Source organism: Odontesthes bonariensis, chromosome 11 (genome assembly GCF_027942865.1).
Source record: "Odontesthes bonariensis isolate fOdoBon6 chromosome 11, fOdoBon6.hap1, whole genome shotgun sequence".
Lineage (NCBI taxonomy): Eukaryota > Metazoa > Chordata > Actinopteri > Atheriniformes > Atherinopsidae > Odontesthes > Odontesthes bonariensis.
In genome coordinates, this window is record NC_134516.1 from 5,990,251 (window position 1) to 6,013,937 (window position 23,687).

The window sequence follows — 23,687 nt, forward strand, 5'->3', positions numbered from 1 at the left end:
CCCTCTGATTATTGCTTCTTAGGGTCAAAGTGAACATAAAAACCACAAATAAATAACTAAACTGTAGTAAAGGAATGCAGGGGAGCAGATGTGAGCAGACCCTCAGAGACCTGCAGTCAGAGCAGCAGGTGTCTCCAAACGCACATGAGCCGAAAGTAATGTGAAAATGTGAAACACCTTCAACACTCTGCTTCCAGTGTAGAGACGAGGTTGTATGAGTTCACAGATTATTAGGGACCGAGCAGTGGAACTGCAAGGACCCTATTGTATCTGTAGGAGTTCTTCTATATTATTCTTTCTTTCCGATTCTTTGCTAAAGTTACTCGAAAACTCATGAGCACCACCTGCCAGTCGACGACATGAAAGAATCTAAACTTTATATTTTTGCGAGTCGCTCATTGACTCTGTAGCGCCCCCTACGATGCTTAAAAATGGCCTCCGCATTGGGGTTAGTTTTGCGTGGGACGACAAAATTCGGTACACTCATTCATCATGCCCAGACGCACAAAAAAGTCTCATGCCGCCATGGTCCCACGTCCACAGGAAGGCAGCCATTTTGGATGGAAAGTGAGTTTTTGTGCCATTTTTGACCGATTCCACGCCTTGCATATGATCAAACTCATCCTACAGATTTAGTGCTGCAGACTTCAAACTTGGCCAGGTTACTCTTAAGACATGGGGGGAAAAATTCATGGAGAAACTTTTTCAAAACTTAAAGGGCGTGGCGACGCCTCAAAGTTCAATCACTCGCCACAAAAAATGAAGTCGCTTATAACTTCCACATACATTATCCAATCTGTCCCAAACTTCATACGGTGAATGCTGGAACCAGCCTGAACGCGCACATATTATCATAGGGACATTCACCTATAGCGCCACCTGCTGGTGGTTGGAAACGTCTTTTTTTTTTTTGCTACACCTCTTATTTGATCGAACTCGTCCTACAGATTTAATGGTAACAGCTCCAAACTTGACCAGGTTGATTCCAACCTGGAGTCGAGACGTTTTATTTCCTGCCATGTTTGTTCATTTTTTATCACGTTAAAACCCGCTCGTTAGGACTCGATCACATAAATATCCAGAAGCTCTCACAGACACGAACACTGTGCTGATACCGTAAGAGATGGATCCAATTTAGACAAGCCGCGGATGAGATTAAACTCTTTAAGCTGTGTGAGTCTAAATCGGCCCGTCTCTCCTCCAGACATGCATCAAATAAAGAATCTTATGTGTCTGGAAGTCTGAAAATTGAGTTTATTGTCAGGCTTAAACCAGCCAATAAACTGAAAGTATATGAGAAATCAGGAGGATCCTCTTTCTCCACCCGAGCCTCAGCAGATCCTCCTTCTCATGCTCGGTGGTGGTGCTGCACCTAAATCCTTTGATTCCCCACTCTCCGGGTCACCAGGTGCGCTTCACTCATCATGGACGCTGCTTTATGTTGAGAGAGAGAGAGAGAGAGAGAGAGCCTTAGCTCAAACAGCTATTAGTAACAGCTGCAGATATTCACTGGAACATGTTCCAACATGAACATAAACCCAGAATCTGAGGCAGAACCAGAGTTAGTTCAGCTCTGAGCAGCTTTAAAGTGAATATCTGCAGATGTTTCCATGGCAACAGCTGCAGATATTCACTGGAACATGTTCCAACATGAACATAAACCCAGAATCTGAGGCAGAACCAGAGTTAGTTCAGTTCTGAGCAGCTTTAAAGTGAATATCTGCAGATGTTTCCATGGTAACAGCTGCAGAGATTCACTGAAACATGTTCCAACATGAACATAAACCCAGAATCTGAGGCAGAACCAGAGTTAGTTCAGTTCTGAGCAGCTTTAAAGTGAATATCTGCAGATGTTTCCATGGTAACAGCTACAGAGATTCACTGAAACATGTTCCAACATGAACATAAACCCAGAATCTGAGGCAGAACCAGAGTTAGTTCAGTTCTGAGCAGCTTTACAGTGAATATCTGCAGATGTTTCCATGGTAACAGCTGCAGAGATTCACTGAAACCTGTTCCAACATGAACATAAACCCAGAATCTGAGGCAGAACCAGAGTTAGTTCAGTTCTGAGCAGCTTTAAAGTGAATATCTGCAGATGTTTCCATGGTAACAGCTGCAGAGATTCACTGAAACATGTTCCAACATGAACATAAACCCAGAATCTGAGGCAGAACCAGAGTTAGTTCAGTTCTGAGCAGCTGTAAAGTGAATATCTGCAGATGTTTCCATGGTAACAGCTGCAGAGACTCACTGAAACATGTTCCAACATGAACATAAACCCAGAATCTGAGGCAGAACCAGAGTTAGTTCAGTTCTGAGCAGCTTTAAAGTGAATATCTGCAGATGTTTCCATGGTAACAGCTGCAGAGATTCACTGAAACATGTTCCAACATGAACATAAACCCAGAATCTGAGGCAGAACCAGAGTTAGTTCAGTTCTGAGCAGCTTTAAAGTGAATATCTGCAGATGTTTCCATGGTAACAGCTGCAGAGATTCACTGAAACATGTTCCAACATGAACATAAACCCAGAATCTGAGGCCGAACCAGAGTTAGTTCAGTTCTGAGCAGCTGTAAAGTGAATATCTGCAGATGTTTCCATGGTAACAGCTGCAGAGACTCACTGAAACATGTTCCAACATGAACATAAACCCAGAATCTGAGGCAGAACCAGAGTTAGTTCAGTTCTGAGCAGCTTTAAAGTGAATATCTGCAGATGTTTCCATGGTAACAGCTGCAGAGATTCACTGAAACATGTTCCAACATGAACATAAACCCAGAATCTGAGGCAGAACCAGAGTTAGTTCAGTTCTGAGCAGCTTTAAAGTGAATATCTGCAGATGTTTCTATGGTAACAGCTGCAGAGATTCACTGAAACATGTTCCAACATGAACATAAACCCAGAATCTGAGGCAGAACCAGAGTTAGTTCAGTTCTGAGCAGCTTTAAAGTGAATATCTGCAGATGTTTCCATGGTAACAGCTGCAGAGACTCACTGAAACATGTTCCAACATGAACATAAACCCAGAATCTGAGTCAGAACCAGAGTTAGTTCAGCTCTGAGCAGCTTTAAAGTGAATATCTGCAGATGTTTCCATGGTAACAGCTGCAGAGATTCACTGAAACATGTTCCAACATGAACATAAACCCAGAATCTGAGGCAGAACCAGAGTTAGTTCAGTTCTGAGCAGCTTTAAAGTGAATATCTGCAGATGTTTCCATGGTAACAGCTGCAGAGATTCACTGAAACATGTTCCAACATGAACATAAACCCAGAATCTGAGGCAGAACCAGAGTTAGTTCAGTTCTGAGCAGCTTTAAAGTGAATATCTGCAGATGTTTCCATGGTAACAGCTGCAGAGATTCACTGAAACATGTTCCAACATGAACATAAACCCAGAATCTGAGTCAGAACCAGAGTTAGTTCAGTTCTGAGCAGCTGTAAAGTGAATATCTGCAGATGTTTCCATGGTAACAGCTGCAGAGACTCACTGAAACATGTTCCAACATGAACATAAACCCAGAATCTGAGGCAGAACCAGAGTTAGTTCAGTTCTGAGCAGCTTTAAAGTGAATATCTGCAGATGTTTCCATGGTAACAGCTGCAGAGATTCACTGAAACATGTTCCAACATGAACATAAACCCAGAATCTGAGGCAGAACCAGAGTTAGTTCAGTTCTGAGCAGCTTTAAAGTGGATATCTGCAGATGTTTCTATGGTAACAGCTGCAGAGATTCACTGAAACATGTTCCAACATGAACATAAACCCAGAATCTGAGGCAGAACCAGAGTTAGTTCAGTTCTGAGCAGCTTTAAAGTGAATATCTGCAGATGTTTCCATGGTAACAGCTGCAGAGATTCACTGAAACATGTTCCAACATGAACATAAACCCAGAATCTGAGGCCGAACCAGAGTTAGTTCAGTTCTGAGCAGCTTTAAAATGAATATCTGCAGATGTTTCCATGGTAACAGCTGCAGAGATTCACTGAAACATGTTCCAACATGAACATAAACCCAGAATCTGAGGCAGAACCAGAGTTAGTTCAGTTCTGAGCAGCTTTAAAGTGAATATCTGCAGATGTTTCCATGGTAACAGCTGCAGAGATTCACTGAAACATGTTCCAACATGAACATAAACCCAGAATCTGAGGCAGAACCAGAGTTAGTTCAGTTCTGAGCAGCTTTAAAGTGAATATCTGCAGATGTTTCTATGGTAACAGCTGCAGAGATTCACTGAAACATGTTCCAACATGAACATAAACCCAGAATCTGAGGCAGAACCAGAGTTAGTTCAGTTCTGAGCAGCTTTAAAGTGAATATCTGCAAATGTTTCCATGGTAACAGCTGCAGAGATTCACTGAAACATGTTCCAACATGAACATAAACCCAGAATCTGAGGCAGAACCAGAGTTAGTTCAGTTCTGAGCAGCTTTAAAGTGAATATCTGCAGATGTTTCCATGGTAACAGCTGCAGAGACTCACTGAAACATGTTCCAACATGAACATAAACCCAGAATCTGAGGCAGAACCAGAGTTAGTTCAGTTCTGAGCAGCTTTAAAGTGAATATCTGCAGATGTTTCCATGGTAACAGCTGCAGAGATTCACTGAAACATGTTCCAACATGAACATAAACCCAGAATCTGAGTCAGAACCAGAGTTAGTTTAGTTCTGAGCAGCTTTAAAGTGAATATCTGCAGATGTTTCTATGGTAACAGCTGCAGAGATTCACTGAAACATGTTCCAACATGAACATAAACCCAGAATCTGAGGCAGAACCAGAGTTAGTTCAGTTCTGAGCAGCTTTAAAGTGAATATCTGCAGATGTTTCCATGGTAACAGCTGCAGAGATTCACTGAAACATGTTCCAACATGAACATAAACCCAGAATCTGAGGCAGAACCAGAGTTAGTTCAGTTCTGAGCAGCTTTAAAGTGAATATCTGCAGATGTTTCCATGGTAACAGCTGCAGAGACTCACTGAAACATGTTCCAACATGAACATAAACCCAGAATCTGAGGCAGAACCAGAGTTAGTTTAGTTCTGAGCAGCTTTAAAGTGAATATCTGCAGATGTTTCCATGGTAACAGCTGCAGAGATTCACTGAAACATGTTCCAACATGAACATAAACCCAGAATCTGAGGCAGAACCAGAGTTAGTTCAGCTCTGAGCAGCTTTAAAGTGAATATCTGCTCTGAGCTGCTTTCTCCTCCAGCACAGCCTGAACCCTCTCAGACGAGCTTTCTGTCCTTTCTTTAAGGAGTCTTCAGGAATAGTTCTCCAGGCTTCTTGAAGGACATCCCAAAGCTCTTCTTTGGATGTGGGCTGCCTTTTGTTCCAGTTTAAAATGGCTTCTTTGCTAAGTTGTCTGTTATGTTATTGATAAGACTCTGTTTTATTTTGTGTTTTTTGTGTTTTATTTTGTGTTTTTTGTGTTTTATTTTGTGTTTTTTTTTCTGTTTTATTTATTTCATTTGTTTTTTCTGTTTTATTTTGTGTTTTATTTTGTGTTTTTTGTTTTATTTTGTGTTTTTTTGTTTCATTTTGTTTATTTTGTGTTTTTTTTCTGTTTTATTTTGTGTTTTTTGTTTTATTATGTGTTTTGTTTTATTTTGTGGTTTTTTTGTTTCATTTTGTGTTTATTTTGTGTTTTTTTTCTGTTTTATTTTGTGTTTTTTTGTTTTATTTTGTGTTTTTTTTGTTTTATTTTGTGTTTTCTGTTTTATTTTGTGTTTTTTGTTTTATTTTGTGTTTTTTGTTTTATTTTGTGTTTTGTTTTATTTTGTGGTTTTTTGTTTCATTTTGTGTTTATTTTGTGTTTTTTTTCTGTTTTATTTTGTGTTTTTTGTTTTATTTTGTGTTTTTTTGTTTTATTTTTTGTTTTTTTGTTTTATTTTGTGTTTTTTTCTGTTTTATTTTGTGTTTTTTCTGTTTTATTTGGTGACTTTGGGTCAGATGTCCTCCTGTTCATCTGCTGTAGATAGTTCTTTAGGTCTGACACTTCTTCTTTTGTCCTCCACTTGTCCAGTTTCCTCAAATGTTTTACACAGGGCGTGCACATGGCCGTGCAGCAACAAACGCTGAAAGCAGATGGAATAAATCACTGTGGACCGGACAGTTTTATCTCAGGGACTCTTTGTGGCAGACCCTGTAAATTTCAGTTTGAAAAGGAAAGAGAGTTTGAATTAGTTCCTGATTCAATCAGAAGCTTGTTTGCATTCTCGTTGACTTCAGTAGGAAGCCCACAAGGCCGTTCCTTCTCTGAGGGATCGTTCTTAAAGCCTATTTGACAGATGAAAACATACACTGGAAAGCCCCTAAAGCCTTCTTTTTTCTTTTTTTTAAGCAGATATTTTGTATAAATAGAACGAGTCCCCTGCCAGAACCTAATCTCATTTATTTAGGACTTAATGTGTGTTATTACCCAGAAGCTTCAGATCTGGATCAGTTCACCTCCTCTGTTCTGTGTCACGTGAACAGAGATTTATGGCTGTTAATATGCGCAAAGCACCCCGTAAAGGACCTTGTGTCCACGCCGTGGTGATCTTTGCTCGTCTCAGATGTCGGAGCAGCTCGGGGACGTCGCTGCTGTCCCGACGGAGCAGAGGCCGCCGATTTCATAATGTTGGAGCAAATGCACTTAAATGTCAAGTCACTGAGGTGGCATTCAGCTGCAGTAGAAATAGAATATAAAAATACTTTATTCATCCCCCAATGGGGGAAATTCAAATTAGTCAAGTAGCTAAAAAAAATATATATATATATAAATATTTACAATGATTGTATATTAACAACAACAATAATAATACCAATTCTAGTAAAAAATACTACGACTAACTAATCCATAATAATAAATGACGAAATAAATAAAAAATAAAACAACTAAAAAAAAAATATATATATATATATAAATATTTACAATGATTGTATATTAACAACAATAATAATAATACCAATTCTAGTAAAAATACTACTACTGTACTAACTAATAATAATAATGAATGACTAAATAAAGAAATACATTTTTTTTTTAAATAAAAGAAAAGAAAAATAAATTTTGAAAAAAAAGAAAGAAAAAAAATCAATCAACCAATGTGAGAAGAACTCAGCAGTCCCTGTTAAAAAGCCTTCTGGCTGTTGGATCAAAGGATCTCCTGAAGCTCTCAGTCCTGCAGCCTCTCACTGCAGCTGCTCCTCTGTCCTGCAGGATGCTGTGGAGAGGATGTTTATTATTCTCCATCACAGAATCTAACTTCCTCCTCATCCGTTGCTCCACCACAGCACCGAGAGGGTCCAGCCTTCTGCCTACAACAGAACCAGCCTTTTTCACCAGTTTGTCCAGGCGCCTACAGTTTCTGTCTGTAGTGCAACTCCCCCAGCAGACAGCAGCATAGAACAGTGCACTCTCAGTGATAGTGTGATAAAGCATGCACATCATATCACTGCAGACACTGAAGGACCTGAGCCTCTCAGGAAAAGGTCTCAGTTATGTCTTAATATAAGACAAATCTTGTGCAGTTGTGTCTTAATATAATACACAACTTCCCTAACAAGTACCATTTCAGCCAGATATAGGGACTTGTTTGAAGACAATACATCTGGAATATCTTGTTAAATGAAAAAGTCTTGAAAACAAATTGTTTTGAGTCACATTTCATATGAAACAAGCTTTTTTGACATTTGAAGAGGTTTTTAAGCTAATTTCAAGATCACTTTTATCTCAAAAGTCCTAAATATCACATCTTATTTTAAAAAATCTGGACAAGCCGATTTTCACTAGTTCCATTGGCAGATTTTTTTGCTTATTTCAAGCAAAAACATCTTTTATTTGTTGTTTTTTTACTTGTTTTTGGAGGGGCATTTTTTCCAGTGTTGTCGCTTTGTGTCTCTGGCCCCCAAACAAATGAACCTGTGCACTGGAAAAAATGCCCCTCCATTATATTCTTTCATTACAGCCAAACTTTCTCCACACAGAAGACACACAGGTTTGCCTTTTACCTCCGTGAACATGGACTCTGCCTCCCACCCGGCTTGAAAGCCCCTGTTCTCAGCGTCCACCTTACGTTTAGCCATTTTTGAGGAGGGGGGTGGCTGAAAGTTGATCTCTGCTCTGACTGCTGATGAATAATGAAGCCGTTTGTGCGCGCTGCAGTGACTTCGCAGGCTACCGTTGCATTGTGGGGAATGTAGTGTTGGTGCGTGCAAAACACCAGCGGGCGGCTGTGGCCTGCGGGCCGGTTCTAATAGTAATTAAATATCATCCAGGGGGCCATAGATAATTCATTCTTGACTTTGACATATGTGCTTTAAAGGCTGAAGAAGCATCTGCTAACTTTTTCCCGCGTCTTGTGTGTCACAGTTCAGACCGAGGCTCCGGTCAACCTGACCTACAAGCTGACGGACGTGGGCGGGGACGAGATGGGCCACAACGCGCTGCTGTCCTGGGAGTACCCGGTGCCCGAGGACCTGCAGTACGGCTGGATCACGCTGGAGTACGAGCTGCAGTACAGACGAGTCACTGAGCCCGACAACTGGAAGGTAACCCGCTGGGTTTGTTACCGCCTCCGAGTGAGCCCTAAAACCCACCAGCAAGTTTGAAAGTTACGCTTTACTGTTGGTTAAAATAAAACAGGAACTCCAGCTGAGATGCTGGTTTCCACAGACACACGGGGCTTTGTCTGATGCTTCAGACTCCCTGTTAAAGTGATGGAAACCGTCCTCATACGGGACCTTTTACTGGATATTTACCTTTCATGTTAAAAAGAAAAATGAGCCTCATTTCTGAAACAGGGCGTTGGGACCTGGCCTGACTACGTCATACTCACGATTCTAGTCAGAATGTGAGTCTGATATCGCTGGATAGAGTTTTGAGTATGGGCCGTGTTTCAACCGAACCAGGAGAAAAAATGCCTCTTCGCTCAATTGGATAGACCTACAACCAATCAGAGCAACATAGTATGTGACGTAGATTAAGCGACACACACTTGTTGTAGGAAGGACGGCAAAAACATCTTTTCTATCGATAAAAGCCTTTATCGCGTTCCTCTGTTCGTCTTTCAAAATTAATGCAATGTGGAGATCCTGTAGAACAGACTCGATGGCAGAATCTACACACCCGAGCTCTCCAGCGGCAGCCATGTTTGTTTCAAACGAATTCAAACCAAGCGCTCTTTAGTGACGTAGTCGATAATGTCCCTGTTGATCATCTGTCCATCATCGTATAAAGCCCGCCCTGGCAATCTGATTGGGTCGACTGTCGCGATGTCGAGCATAGAGATTTCCCAACTGAGCAGAGCCAGACCCAACTTCCCGACCAAATGACTTCAATGACTTGAGTGTTAAGCAGGCCTGGAATTTCGTCATTTTAGGGGCAAGGCCACTTGGCCTTTTGAGTTGTCAATTTTTTAAGGGCACAAAGGCCAAAAGCCAGGGCACCAAGGCCATAAATTAAAACAATGATTTAACATATGATATGAAGTGACTACGATTGTATATGCATTTACAATACTTTTATATATACACTTATTAAGCATTCAATGGACCAAATTGCAATTAAACTTATGTGCATACAAAACTTATTCAAACATTTCATTACTCCTCAACCCTCGCATACTATTCAGGGTCACATTTTTTGTACATAAAAAAATAACTTTAAAACTGATTTATATTCATGTGAACCCTGAATCTACAAAAATGGAAATATTTAACAACTTTCTAATCATGTTTTAGTGCAGATAATGCACAAAATTAAACACAAAACTATGTGCAGAGACTAATTATGGAATTATGGATACTGTGAAATGCTTAAACATCGTCCAAGCTCTCTGAACTGTCTTCGTATCCATCTAAATCAGTTCCATTTTTCCCTTTTCTCACAAAGTATGGCCAGCGTGTGCGCAAGCTGTCACCATGCCAGATTCAATATATTCAAAATATCATCCTCCTCCCCTCCTTTGGCAGGCATATCTTTTCTCTTCGCGGCCGGCTGTCCCAACCATCGCCACATTTTGTTAGTGTTTGCGTCTGTATTTGTACCAATAACACGCTGTCAAATAATGCTCCCCCTTCTCAATGCATTCATTCTCAATGATGGAGCAGAGTCACCTAAATAAAGACAGAAGTGTCCCAAATACAAAAATCAAATGGTGAATGACACCCCATTTGTGCATAAGCTAACTGCTTGTTATAATACGATAAGTGTTTTATTACTTTGCATGTCTTCCAAAAGAGAAAATAATCGGCGCATGCACAAAGTAGTAATTCTCGACAAGTAGGAGAAATCGACTGAACACCGGCGTCTATCGTATTTCCAAACCAGAGTGACCCACTCCCCTAGTACGGCAGCCTCGGCGGTTTCTATGCGTTCCCATAGAAACTGCGCTCGCGCGTCCCGCGAAATAGATGGTAAAGTTCCTTATTTATCATCGGCCAAGCCGGCAAGTGAGTTTTTTTTAATACACGCCAAAAATAACTTTCACCCGCATTTGGCGGGTTGGCGGGTGTTAATTTAGAGCCCTGGATAAACGAGCAGCAAACGAACCTAGTCTGCACAGAAGTCTTTGACAGCTAACAACACAGCGCTAACTGCCTAGTTGTTAGCTAACTGCAACGTAACTTATCCAAGTAGTAACAAAAACACTTCAAAATATTATAATTATGTATTACCATACGAGCAAGAAATAGTAATGTTATCCATAAAATTACACTTAAAGCTGGACAAATGAAAAACTTAACGGCAAACAGGATCATCACAAAACCTTACCTCACCTCAGCCTTTTCTTGAGCGGAGAATCAGCTGGCTACGCACACGGACGCGTGAGGGGGTGGGCGGAGATAGAGGGCCATGGCCCTCGTGGCCCTCGTGAAATTCCTGCCTTGGTGTTAAGCATCGAGCATAACTTCCAACTTTGTTCGTCATTTGAAGATCCATTCTGACCAGTAAGTGCTCGTCAAATTAGCTAATATTATCCTGTTAGCCTAGTCGGTAGTTAGCTAACGTTAGCTTGATATGATACGGGGTGGACAGGTTGGACACATTGGCCAATGATGTTTACTGACAGTTACTTATATCTTTGTGTTTTCACTTTATTAAGATCAGATTCTGCAGGTAAAATTGCAATAATAAGGTGACTTGAGTTTGACTTTGACTTTGACTTGCCCAAGAAAAAATTACTTGGGACTTACTTGGGACTTGAAAGCTAAGACTTGGGACTTACTTGAGACTTGAAAGCTAAGACTTGGGACTTACTTGAGACTTGAAAGCTAAGACTTGGGACTTACTTGAGACTTGAAAGCTAAGACTTGGGACTTACTTGAGACTTGAAAGCTAAGACTTGGGACTTACTTGAGACTTGAAAGCTAAGACTTGGGACTTACTTGAGACTTGCAAGCTAAGACTTGAGACTTACTTGAGACTTGAAAGCTAAGACTTGGGACTTACTTGAGACTTGCAAGCTAAGACTTGAGACTTACTTGAGACTTGAAAGCTAAGACTTGGGACTTACTTGAGACTTGAAAGCTAAGACTTGAGACTTACTTGAGACTTGCACATGTGTGACTTGGTCCCATCTCTGCCAATCACCCTCGGCAACGTGTCATGAGGCAAAGCCTCCTTATGAGGAAGCACATACTTCCAGGCCGCTCATGCACAGTCGGTCCGTGCAGATGGGGAAGACTTGCACAGATCTTTCATGTCATTCAGTGTTTTGTTGGATTGACACACTTGGGATGAAAAGCTCCGTTTATTGGCTTCTTTTCAGTAAAGGCGAGCCAGTTATTTAGTCCCTGCTGAGCATCTGCAGCTACAGTCTATCAGAAGACATTCTGATGAGGGGAATCTATCGGTAAAAGGTGGGGTGAATAAATGTGCCAGAGGTTTTCCTGTAGGTGCAAGTTAAATAAGTCTGATAAATCTCTTGTTTATTCATTAGAAATAAATCTAAATCTGATAAATCTCTTGTTTATTCATTAGAAATAAATCTAAATCTGATAAATCTCTTGTTTATCCATTAGAAATACATTTAAATCTGATAAATCTCTTGTTTATCCATTAGAAATACATTTAAATCTGATAAATCTCCTGTTTATTCATTAGAAATACATTTAAATCTGATAAATCTCTTGTTTATTCATTAGAAATACATTTAAATCTGATAAATCTCTTGTTTATCCATTAGAAATACATTTAAATCTGATAAATCTCCTGTTTATTCATTAGAAATACATTTAAATCTGATAAATCTCTTGTTTATCCATTAGAAATACATTTAAATCTGATAAATCTCCTGTTTATTCATTAGAAATAAATCTAAATCTGATAAATCTCTTGTTTATTCATTAGAAATAAATCTAAATCTGATAAATCTCCTGTTTATTCATTAGAAATAAATCTAAATCTGATAAATCTCTTGTTTATTCATTAGAAATACATTAAAGTTGCACAATAGTTACACAATAAATCTACACGTATCTTTATCTTATTTCTGATTAACACCATAGACCACTTTGAATCTACAATGTTGGTATCAGAAGCCTCTGAACTTGTCATGTAAAATCAATGGATCAAAGAGACTGTGTCATTTTTGAAAGTAGAGAAAATTAGGTATTCAAGTAGAAGAAACTTGATCAAATTTTACAGTAAATGGCAACCATTTATGGACTTTTTTGCGACAATATAACCCCCCCCCTCCCTTTCTTCTTTTATTTATTTTATTTTATTTTTTTCTATTATTTATGTAATTTATCTGTTATGTTTATGCGGACAGTTTAATCATCTTAAACAGACTGTCATGAATCCTTTTTCATTGTATAGTCTATTTGGCCTTTTTTTTCTGCAATCGTTTGTTCTTAAAACATAAAAATATAATCTAAATCTAAGGGTGTATACAAACATGTTTAATGACCACACCATTGCATACCGTTGTATGTGAGTGCCTCTGTTACTCTTGTGCACTGGAAAAAATCAAAGTCTTACCAAGTATGTTTGTCTCATTTCTAGTCCAAATATCTCATTACACTTAAAGTGATACTCCGGAGTAGATTCACCCTGGGGTCATTTGAACCGTGACATCCAGCCAAGTAGCCCACCCGCAGTTTTTTCGATATTGGCTGAACATCAGCTGAGTTACTGAGTTATCCCGAATAGCTTCGTACAAGCGCTAATGGATCCTGGTCCGTATCTCCAAAATTACCACACTAAAATCACATGCCATGACACCAAACTTCTACAGTAGTACAAATATGGTCTGTACTCACCAAACGATGCATTTGGAAGTTTGAAAATAGTCCAGGAGTTTATTATTATCAACACAAGCCTGATAGCTTCTCTGCTGCTAAAGCTGCGTCGACGTCACTTCAGAGAGCTGGGAGCTTCAAAATAAGATGAGGGTTGATCTACTACTGTAGACAACAAAGTATATGCTATATTCTACATGTTTTTTTATGAATTTTTATGTTGTAGAGTTGTGAAATTATTTTATCAATGGAGAAATTGAGCAGCCTTGCTTTGTTGTCTACAGTAACAGATCAACCCTCATCTTACTTTGAAGCTCCCAGCTCTCTGAAGTGACGTCGACGCAGCTTTAGCAGCAGAGAAGCTATCAGGCTTGTGTTGATAATAATAAACTCCTGGACTATTTTCAAACTTCCAAATGCATCGTTTGGTGAGTACAGACCATATTTGTACTACTGTAGAAGTTTGGTGTCATGGCATGTGATTTTAGTGTGGTAATTTTGGAGATACGGACCAGGATCCATTAACCCTTGTACGAAGCTATTCGGGATAACTCAGTAACTCAGCTGATGTTCAGCCAATATCAAAAAAACTGCGGGTGGGCTACTTGGCTGGATATCACGGTTCAAATGACCCCAGGGTGAATCTACTTCGGAGTATCACTTTAATATAAGACACAACTGCCTAACAAGTACTATTTCAGCCAGATATAGGGACTTGTTTGAAGACAATACATCTGGAATATCTTGTTAAATGAAAAAGTCTTGAAAACAAATTGTTTTTGAGTCACATATCATATGAAACAAGCTTTTTTTTTACATTTGAAGAGGTTTTAAAGCTAATTTCAAGATCACTTTTATCTCAAAAGTCCCAAATATCACATTTTATTTCAAGAAATCTGGACAAGCCGATTTTCACTAGTTCCATTGGCAGATTATTTTGCTTATTTCAAGCAAAAACGTCTTTTATTTGTTGTTGTTTTACTTATTTTTGGAGGGGCATTTTCCCAGTGTATACACATCAATAAAAAATATTAAACAACAAAAAAAGAAAATAAGTGTTAGTTTGACACAAGAGGCTCGGACACCTTTCATTTCTTACATTTCAGCCCCTGATTACATCTCTGTACTCTAATTTTTCTCCTATTCAAAGCACAATGCAACACCCCTGCCACCGTTGACAGTTTGGGAGGGGGGGAGCTGTTGGGCAGATTAAGTGCTCAGAAAACGCATTAAAAAGCTTTTGTGTGTTAAAATCAGATCCCTGAATGCGGTGTGATCGGGGTCATGAGGACAATCTGAGGGAGATAAACGTGGGAGATGAGGCCGATCAGCTGAGGGCGCCCCTGAACTCGCTGCTTTGCACCCACAGTTTCAGTTTCCAATAAAAGAATCCGCTCACCGGTATTTGTTTGTGTGTTTGTCTGCAGGTGAAGCATCCTCTGCGCGAGCCGCGCGTCGAGCTGCTCGGCCTGCGCATAGGCGACTACGTGCTGCGAGTTCGCTGCCGTTCACACAACTACGGCCTGTGGAGCAAATGGAGCTCCACTCTGCTGATGAGCATCCCCACCAGGCCGTCCACAGGTAGCGTTCGCAGCTTCTCCCGTTCAGCAGGAAATAAATGTCGATTTCTGGTTAAAACTGCAGCGGAACCTCCAAAAATGAAAAATCCTTTACTCCATATTTTTTTTCTGGAAGCTAAATGATGTATAGCCTGCTCGTGGAAAAGAGATAAACCTTGTTCTACTTTGCAGTGGTTAACAGGGATGTCTTTTTACTTGGCTTTAGAAAAGATAAACTACTATAAAATCTGGAAGGTTTTCTGTCATTTCCTTGAGAAAAATAATATTGAAGTAGATGGCTGGAATGAAGGTTGATCCATCTTTTCATACTATCTTGATTTAGTATGATTATATATACACTGGAAAAAATGTCCCTCCAAAAATAAGTAAAAAAAACAACAAATAAAAGACGTTTTTGCTTGAAATAAGCAAAATAAATCTGCCAATGGAACTAGTGAAAATCGTCTTGTCCAGATGAAATTAGCTTAAAAACCTCTTTGAATGTCAAAAAAAGCTTGTTTCATATGATATGTGACTCAAAACTATTTATTTTCATTTAACAAGATATTCCAGATGTATTGTCTTCAAACAAGTCCCTATATCTGGCTGAAATGGTGCTTGTTAGGCAGTTGTGTCTTATATTAAGTGTAATGAGATATTTTGACTAGAAATGAGACAAATATACTTGGTAAGACTTTGATTTTTTTCCAGTGTATGATATTTATCATACACGTATTTATTTATTCACATATTTTTCATTTATTTATCTCTCTACCACCATGATTCTTACACAAACAATGATATTTTGTTTTGTGGTTAAAAACGTCCCGTTTTTTCTCTTCTTACAGTTATTTATTTATTTATTAATTCTATTTTAATAAGTATTATTGCTATTATTATAGTTTTTTTTTTCTTTTTCTTGTATGTACCTTCTTGTTCTATGTTGTTCACCGTTTATAAATGAACAAAATGTGCAACAAACATGTTTAAAAGGCTGTGATTAAATGTGTGTAACCTGCGCAGGTAAAGTCCTGGTGCTGATTCTGGTGGGGGGAGTTGGTGTCGTGGCTCTGCTGGTCGTCGCCTTTGGTATCATTCCACAAAGCAAGAGGTGAGGAAACACACCTTATCTGGGTTTTTTGTATGGAAGTTTTTCTGCGCCATCAGAGTTCGAACACGAATTTCTAATATTGAATTTTTACAGCATCTAAATCAGACTTTGAATTTGAAAAACCAACAGTGGAAAAAAGACAAAATTCAGTGGAAAAAGAAGACTCAACATCCGTTTTTTTTTCACTGATTTTTTTTAAGTTAAATTTTTTTCCATAAAATTTTTTCCCATAAAATTTTTTCCACTGAATTTTGTTTTTAGAAATTGATTTTGTTTTTTACACTGTTGGTTTTTAAAATTCAAAGTCTGATTTTGATGCTGTAAAAATTCAATATTAGAAATTCATATTCAAATTCTGATGGCACAGAAAAACTGCCATATTTTTGTCTCTTGCCTCATCTTGTGAGGAGAGAAGTTTATAGACGGAGTAGACTCAACTCAACTCAATTCAACTTTATTTATAAAGCCCTTTAAAACAGCCGTGGCTGAAACAAAGTGCTGTACATGAGTAAGAACACGAAATATAAGGCATAAAAATGAAGAAAAATGTAAAAACAATATTAAACAATAACAATATTCAAACACCTCAGTCCAGATGTTTTCAGGTGGTGAAACATCTGCACTGCAGGCAGCTCAGTCCAGATGTTTTCAGGTGGTGAAACATCTGCACTGCAGTCAGCTCAGTCCAGATGTTTTCAGGTGGTGAAACATCTGCACTGCAGGCAGCTCAGTCCAGATGTTTTCAGGTGGTGAAACATCTGCACTGCAGGCAGCTCAGTCCAGATGTTTTCAGGTGGTGAAACATCTGCACTGCAGTCAGCTCAGTCCAGATGTGTTCAGGTGGTAAACATCTGGACTGCAGTCAGCTCAGTCCAGATGTTTTCAGGTGGTAAACATCTGGACTGCAGTCAGCTCAGTCCAGATGTTTTCAGGTGGTTTAACTCTGTCATGCTGAAATAAGCAAGGCCTTCCCTGAAGAAGGGAGCAGATGGAAAAACCAACAGTGTAAAAAAAATCAATTTCTAAAAACAAAAATCAGTGGAAAAAAATTCAACATTAAAAAAATTCAATATTAGAAATTCGTATTCAAACTCTGATGGCACAGAAAAACTTAAAACATATATTTCTGCCTCTTTGCCTACAACCTGATATGCATGCTGACATATTTCATCGATTTTTTTTGTTTTGTTTTTTTTTGTTTGCACATGGAGCCCATCACAACAGAATGAATCTCTCAGAGCTACTTCTCTATTCCCACTGATCCACAGTGAAAGGCAGCATTATAAAGCAGAGCTCTGTGTGTGCGTTAAAGCCACGGCCTCCCTGAGCTCCTGACATCTGGAACATCTGGAACATCTGTAACATCTGTGGCATGAAGGAGGTTGGGAGGAGCATTGGCCCGATGGGTTGGCCATCTTCAGGGTCACACAGAGGCGCTGCATCACCGTGGAAACGCAGCTCTGTGTGGGTGTTTGTGTTGTGAAGAGCCACTTCAAATGTCTTTGTTTTGTGTTTTCACCTTCAGAATAAAAGAGTTTTTCCTGCCTCCCATTCCGAAGCCGCGGATCATCGGCATTGACCCACTGTTTCTGAAGGTAACGCATATGAATGCACGGCTGTTTTAAGCTTTTCCTTCCGTCCATGCGTCTTTATTTCCATCCTCCTGCCGCAGTCTCCTCCCCTGAGGTTGTAGTTGCATTGTTCAAAGTTGGAATTCAGTAGAAGAAGTAATTTATCCTCCCAACAAACAAATCTCAAGAAGAAAGTAAACAACAACTGAGGGGGACGAACGCGAGGGGAAAATGGAAACGGTTCTTATTCAGGAATTACTTTAAACTCTCACTGGAAAAAATGCTCCTCCAAAAATAAGTAAGAAAAACAAAAAATACAAGACTTTTCTGCTTGAAATAAGCAAAAAAAAAAATCTGCCAATGGAACTAGTGAAAATCGGCTTGTCCAGATTTCTTGAAATAAAATGTGATATTTAGGACTTTTGAGATAAAAGTGATCTTGAAATTAGCTTAAAAACCTCTTCAAATGAAAAAAAAAAGCTTGTTTCATGTGAAATGTGACTCAAAACAATTTGTTTTCAAGACTTTTTTACTTAACAAGATATTCCAGATGTATTGCATTAAAACAAGTCCCTATATCTGGCTGAAATGGTATTTATTAGGCAGTTGTGTCTTATATTAAGTGTAATGAGATATTTTGACTTGAAATGAGAGAAATCCGAGACCATGGTCTTTGGCCGGAAAAGGGTGGAATGCCCTCTCCGGGTCGGGAATGAGATCCTTCCCCAAGTGGGGGAGTTCAAGTATCTCGGGGTCTTGTTCAGGAGTGAGGGACGAATGGAGCAGGAGATTGACAGACGGATCGGTGCGGCGTCTGCAGTGATGCGGGCTCTGCACCGGCCCGTCGTGGTGAAGAAGGAGCTGAGCCAGAAGGCCAAGCTCTCGATTTACCGCTCAGTCTATGTTCCTACCCTCACCTATGGTCACGAGCTGTGGGTAGTGACCGAAAGAACGAGATCGCGAATACAAGCGGCCGAAATGAGTTTCCTCCGCAGGGTGTCTGGGCTCTCCCTTAGAGATAGGGTGAGAAGCTCGGTCATCCGGGAGAGGCTCGGAGTAGAACCGCTGCTCCTCCGCATCCAGAGGAGTCAGATGAGGTGGCTCGGGCATCTGGTTAGGACGCCTCCCCGGTGAGGTGTTCCGGGCCCGTCCCACTGGGAGGAGGCCCCGGGGAAGACCCAGGACACGTTGGAGAGACTATGTCTCTCGGCTGGCCTGGGAACGCCTCGGGGTCCCCCCAGAAGAGCTGGAGGAAGTGGCCGGGGACAGGGACGTCTGGGTCTCTTTGCTCAAGCTGCTGCCCCCGCGACCCGATCCCCGGACCAGCGGAAGATGATGGATGGATGGATAAGAGAAATATACTTGGTAAGACTTTGATTTTTTCCTGAGACTGTTTGGGATTTTATATCGTACACTGGAAAAAATCTAAGTCTTACCAAGTATATGTGTCTCATTTCAAGTCAAAATATCTCATTATACTTAATATAAGACACAACTGCCTAACAAGTACCATTTCAGCCAGATATAGGGACTCGTTTTAATACAATACATCTGGAATATCTTGTTAAATGAAAAAGTCTTGAAAACATCTTGTTTTGAGTCACATTTCATATGAAACAAGCTTTTTTTTTTACATTTGAAGAGGTTTTTAAGCTAATTTCATGATCACTTTTATCTCAAAAGTCCTAAATATCACATTTTATTTCAAGAAATCTGGACAAGCCGATTTTCACTAGTTCCATTGGCAGATTTATTTTGCTCATTTCAAGCAAAAACGTCTTTTATTTGTTGTTTTTCATACTTATTTTTAGAGGGGCATTTTTTCCAGTGTATCATGTGAGTTTACAGACTTTCAGCTCAGCCCAGTTTCCAGTTTTTGACTCTCCTCTTTCTCCCTTTTATCCCCCCCCCTGCTTCTACCCTCAGAAGGGGAACTTAGAGGAAATCAACCGTCACTTCAGTAACTTCCACAGCTACCGACCTCCGAGCTACTCGGAGGAAGTCTGGGACCAGGTGAGCGCGGATGACGTCTATATCACCACCCCGAAGCACGCCAGCGTCCCGGCCAGCCTCGCGGATGGGGAAAGGGGCGCCGTAAAAGCTCCCGGTGACCCGACGCCCATCGGCGCCCAGCATCGGCTCCCCATCCAGAACCCGACTTCCTACGTCCAGAGCGTGGCGCCCTACTGCGCCCCGCCTCCCGAGGCCTTCGCGCCGCTGCTGGACGCGCCCTCCTCGTGGCTGAGGCCGGAGATCATGTCGGTGCCGGGCACGGATTACAGCATGGTGGAGCATCGCGGCCTCCCCGCCGCTGACCCCCCGTCTGCCCCCGCCCCCCGCTCGCCGCAGGACTTCTACACCTGCGTCCACCTCATGAACGAAAGCGGCGAGGTGCACCTGGTGCCCTGCCTGCCGCCGGCGTACTGCCAGGAGTTCCCGCCCTTCCCGGGTGTCGGTTCGGAGGCGGCGGAGAAGGAGAAGAAGAAGAAGCTCGCTGAATACCAGGCCAGGAAGAGGATGGCGAATGGGCTGAAGGACGGCGGCGAGTCCAAGAGGAGCGAGGCGGCGGTGCCTCTGCTGCCCGTCGCTGTGGATAACACGGGCTGAGCGACAGAAAGCATGCGGAAACGCCCCAGACTCTGCTCCTCTTCTGCTCCTCGTCTGCTCGACTCTGAAATATTAATCTGATCTGCAGGACGCCCACTTCAAGAGCATCTTCGGCGTGCAAAAGATCCGACTTTGTTTTGGAAAGTGCTCATCAGACGTGTTTTATTTGGACAAACTCAACACTTTTACTGATGCTGATTCGTGTGTAGACCACCATCATGTTTTTCTTTTCCTTTTATCTCTGGACCTCAACTTCTCTCGTTTTTTTTTTTGTTTTGTTGATGTTGACCTCAGCACTCCGGACGCCCTAAAATCAGTTTAACGGTGCTCCCGGATTTATGGGTAATGAAGTCCTTGAAACTGGGAAGAATGTCGACGAGTTGCGTCGTGCGGCTTCGAACGTGGACGCCTCCACAAAGATTTTCATTCAGGGTCGTAGAGCGAGTCCACCTCAGGAAAAAAAAAGAAGTGCAATGGCTTTTGATTCAGAAGATTCAGGTACATTCAGACCCAGCCTAACTATTTCATGGACATTCATTATGTGCGTCTTGTGTTTCTAAGCTCAGACAAATAAAACCCGTTTTCCACCGCTGTGCACCCGCTGCCCTCTGGGCTGGTGCCTACATGATTCTGCATGTCGGGTCAGTCTGTCTCATTTACCGCTCTTAAATCCTGCTGATTTCTTCCTAAAACACTAGGGAGCAACACAAAGTAGTCCCTCAGGAAGCAGAATGTGTGTGTTTCTGTTTTTTTTTCATCATATTTCAGGGTACATCTGCTCATTTTCCAGAGAACATACAGAGTTTTATTCAGGGCAAAGCTGGCTGCCTCTCGGACCACAACGCAGGAAGTGCAATATATATTTTTATAACGGATCGTTGTGTTCTTGTGCAACAAGTTTAACACAATCACAAAAAGTATTTTGCGTACTTTGGAAACGCCGAAGGACCAATCTCAGGTAGTGTTTTTGTCTTTTTCTGGGATGGAAGGAACGCACGGATTTTGATGATCTGCCATCTGACCGATGAGAACCAAACAAAAACCAGCAAATGCAGTTTTTTTGTTTTGTTTTGGAGTTTGAGGAGTTGGAGAAGATGAGTTGACGGGAAATTGTTCAGAGTAATCAACACAAAATTGATCTGTATTTCTGCTACTGGCTGCTCTTTGGTGCCGAGGCATTCGACAGGATGGGATCAAACATTTGTGGGATTTTTGGGAGCTCCTAACTGGCAACATTTCTTTTTAAATAACAAGCTCCAACATCTGGTTCAGTACAGCTGCAGTATTTTTTGGCCAATGCTGCAGACTAAGCAGCAACTTCCATCTCAAAGATGATATTATTTAGCTTGATTGTTTGCTTTGAAAGTACAGTGCTGTGGCAATCATCAGCTTTTTTCGTTCATCTTCCACAAACTAAACTCGATTTGTCTGCTGCATCAGCGCCGAATTGTGCCAAAAATGTCTCCACGCACCAAAGAAGAGCCACTAGTGGGTGGATTTGGTATAAAACTGTAAGCACACATGGGTCCTAAACGTAAACCTTTAATGTTTGTGTCGTCTGACTGGCTGTGTAGCTGCATCACTGGAAAAAATGCCCCTCCAAAAATAAGTAAAAAAACCAACAAATAAAAGACGTTTTTGCTTGAAATAAGCAAAAAAATCTGCTAATGGAACTAGTGAAAATCGGCTTGTCCAGATTTCTTGAAATAAAATGTGATATTTGGGACTTTTGAGATAAAAGTGATCTTGAAATTAGCTTAAAAACCTCTTCAAATGAAAAAAAAAAATTTGGTTTCATATGATATGTGACTCAAAACAAGATGCTTTCAAGACTTTTTCACTTAAAAAGATATTCTAGATGTATTGTCTTCAAACAAGTCCCTATATCTGGCTGAAATGGTATTTGTTAGGCACTTTTGTCTTATATTAAAGTGTAATGAGATACTCAATGAGACAAATATACTTTTTTTCCAGTGCACCGTGTCAAACTGGGGTGAAGGTGCTCACCCAGGAGCCCAATGAGCCCCACAGACCTGACTTAGGTGGACCACTATGGTCATTGTACAGACCCTCCTCCCCCCTGATATTTGGAACTTATTCAGAGAGTTCAGAGATGTTTCTTCTCTCTCATGTTGCAGTTAAACGTTGTATTGTCGTCTTTGTGCCTGGATGTGCCTTTTCTCTCAGAGCAGTGTCCTCCGCAGCCGACTCAGCTCGTTTCTTCTCAGCTCCCGGGTTTATCATTCAGCCCAAACTATCTGAGAGGAATGAAAAGAAAATGTGAGTCTGTTGAATTGTTTAAAAATTTCTCGCTGCCGTTTCTTTCATGTTCAATGGCCATGTTTTGTGCCAATAAATGCAAAAAGTAGTGAATTCAAAAGCTCTGAAAACAAAAAGTTTGGAAGTGTCGGGTTGAAATTAACCAAAATTAGCCTAAAAGGCTACGAAACCTTTAAATTTAAGAGTATTTCAGTCCACACATATGGTTAAAATGAGAATACACACAGTCAGAAGAAACACATTTGCAGGTAAAATGCTCCGGTAATGATGCAAGGATGGTTTTCTAGCATAGAAATGTATATCTGCTCGATCAAAAATGGTCCAATTGGAAAAAAGCTCAGAAGTTTTTGTGTATTTAAGGATTTCTGTTTACCTGTAGGTCACTTCCCAGCTTGGCTTTACCTGTATGTGTTCACTGAAGACTTGTCATTTGCTTAAAGCACTTTCCCATTATGGTAAATAAAGTCTATTCATACACGTCATACTGTTGTTTCTCACACACACACACACACACACACACACACACACATATACACAGATTACATTAACATTAATGTGATAAACTGTAGATAAAAACTTGATAAATGCTGTTTTATTAACTGGGAACGTGACGGGATTCGAAAGGTCTCGTCAGCTCAGCTTCCCTACACGGATCCAAGTCCTCAGCCAGAAACTGTGACCTCGTGTGTGACCGTGTGACTTAAATTAGCTGCAGCCTATAAATAGTGCTGCTGATTGTCAGCAGACTGTAGATAAACACACACGCAGCCTTTGAGCTGTTGTTCCCATCAGATCGGACTCCTGAAACAATTCATCATTTCATTAATTATAGAAAGTGAACCTACGGGGAAAAAAAAACTGAATTTCCTACTTTTTAGTTCAGAGATAATAAGCCGCACACATTTTGGCCTGCGGAGACATCAGCGTACGTCTTGTTTTTAACAATTTGGGGAAATTTTACCAAAAGTTTCACAAAAAGACTAACTGGAAAGACCAAAAAAAAGGAAAAAAGAAGACTTAAAGTCAAAAGGAAGGAAGGAAATGACAAAAGAAGGGGGAAGTAAAGCCTAATTAAATAAAGGAATGGTGAAAAAGATAATATAGAGGAAGAGAGAAATGAATACAGAGAAATATGGGTATATAAGTAAAGGACAGAAGGGAAGAATGAAGGTAAAGAGAAATAAGAAATAAGAAGGAAAGTGGGAATAAAACATGGAAAAAAGAGACGAAAGAGGGATGTGAGCAAGGAATAAAAAGGAAGAATGAAAGAAGCAGAAAAACTATGGAAAGAAGAAGAAATAAAGACGGGAAGACAAAAAGAAA

The 23,687-nt window shown here is 40.5% G+C and overlaps 1 protein-coding gene across 2 annotated transcripts in view; it reads left to right on the top strand.

Annotated features, from left to right (window-relative positions):
• crfa4 (cytokine receptor family, class I receptor 4) overlaps positions 1-22,844 on the top strand; it is a 63,409-nt gene extending 40,565 nt beyond the window's left edge. For both annotated transcript variants that reach the window (XM_075477343.1, XM_075477344.1), the window contains 5 exons: positions 8,363-8,541; positions 14,664-14,817; positions 15,819-15,906; positions 17,432-17,501; positions 19,404-22,844. In XM_075477343.1, coding sequence (XP_075333458.1) covers positions 8,363-8,541; positions 14,664-14,817; positions 15,819-15,906; positions 17,432-17,501; positions 19,404-20,084 — 1,172 coding nt within the window. In that variant the 3' untranslated portion in view covers positions 20,085-22,844. The remainder of the gene's footprint in view (positions 1-8,362; positions 8,542-14,663; positions 14,818-15,818; positions 15,907-17,431; positions 17,502-19,403) is intronic.
• The last annotated feature ends 843 nt before the right edge of the window (positions 22,845-23,687 follow it).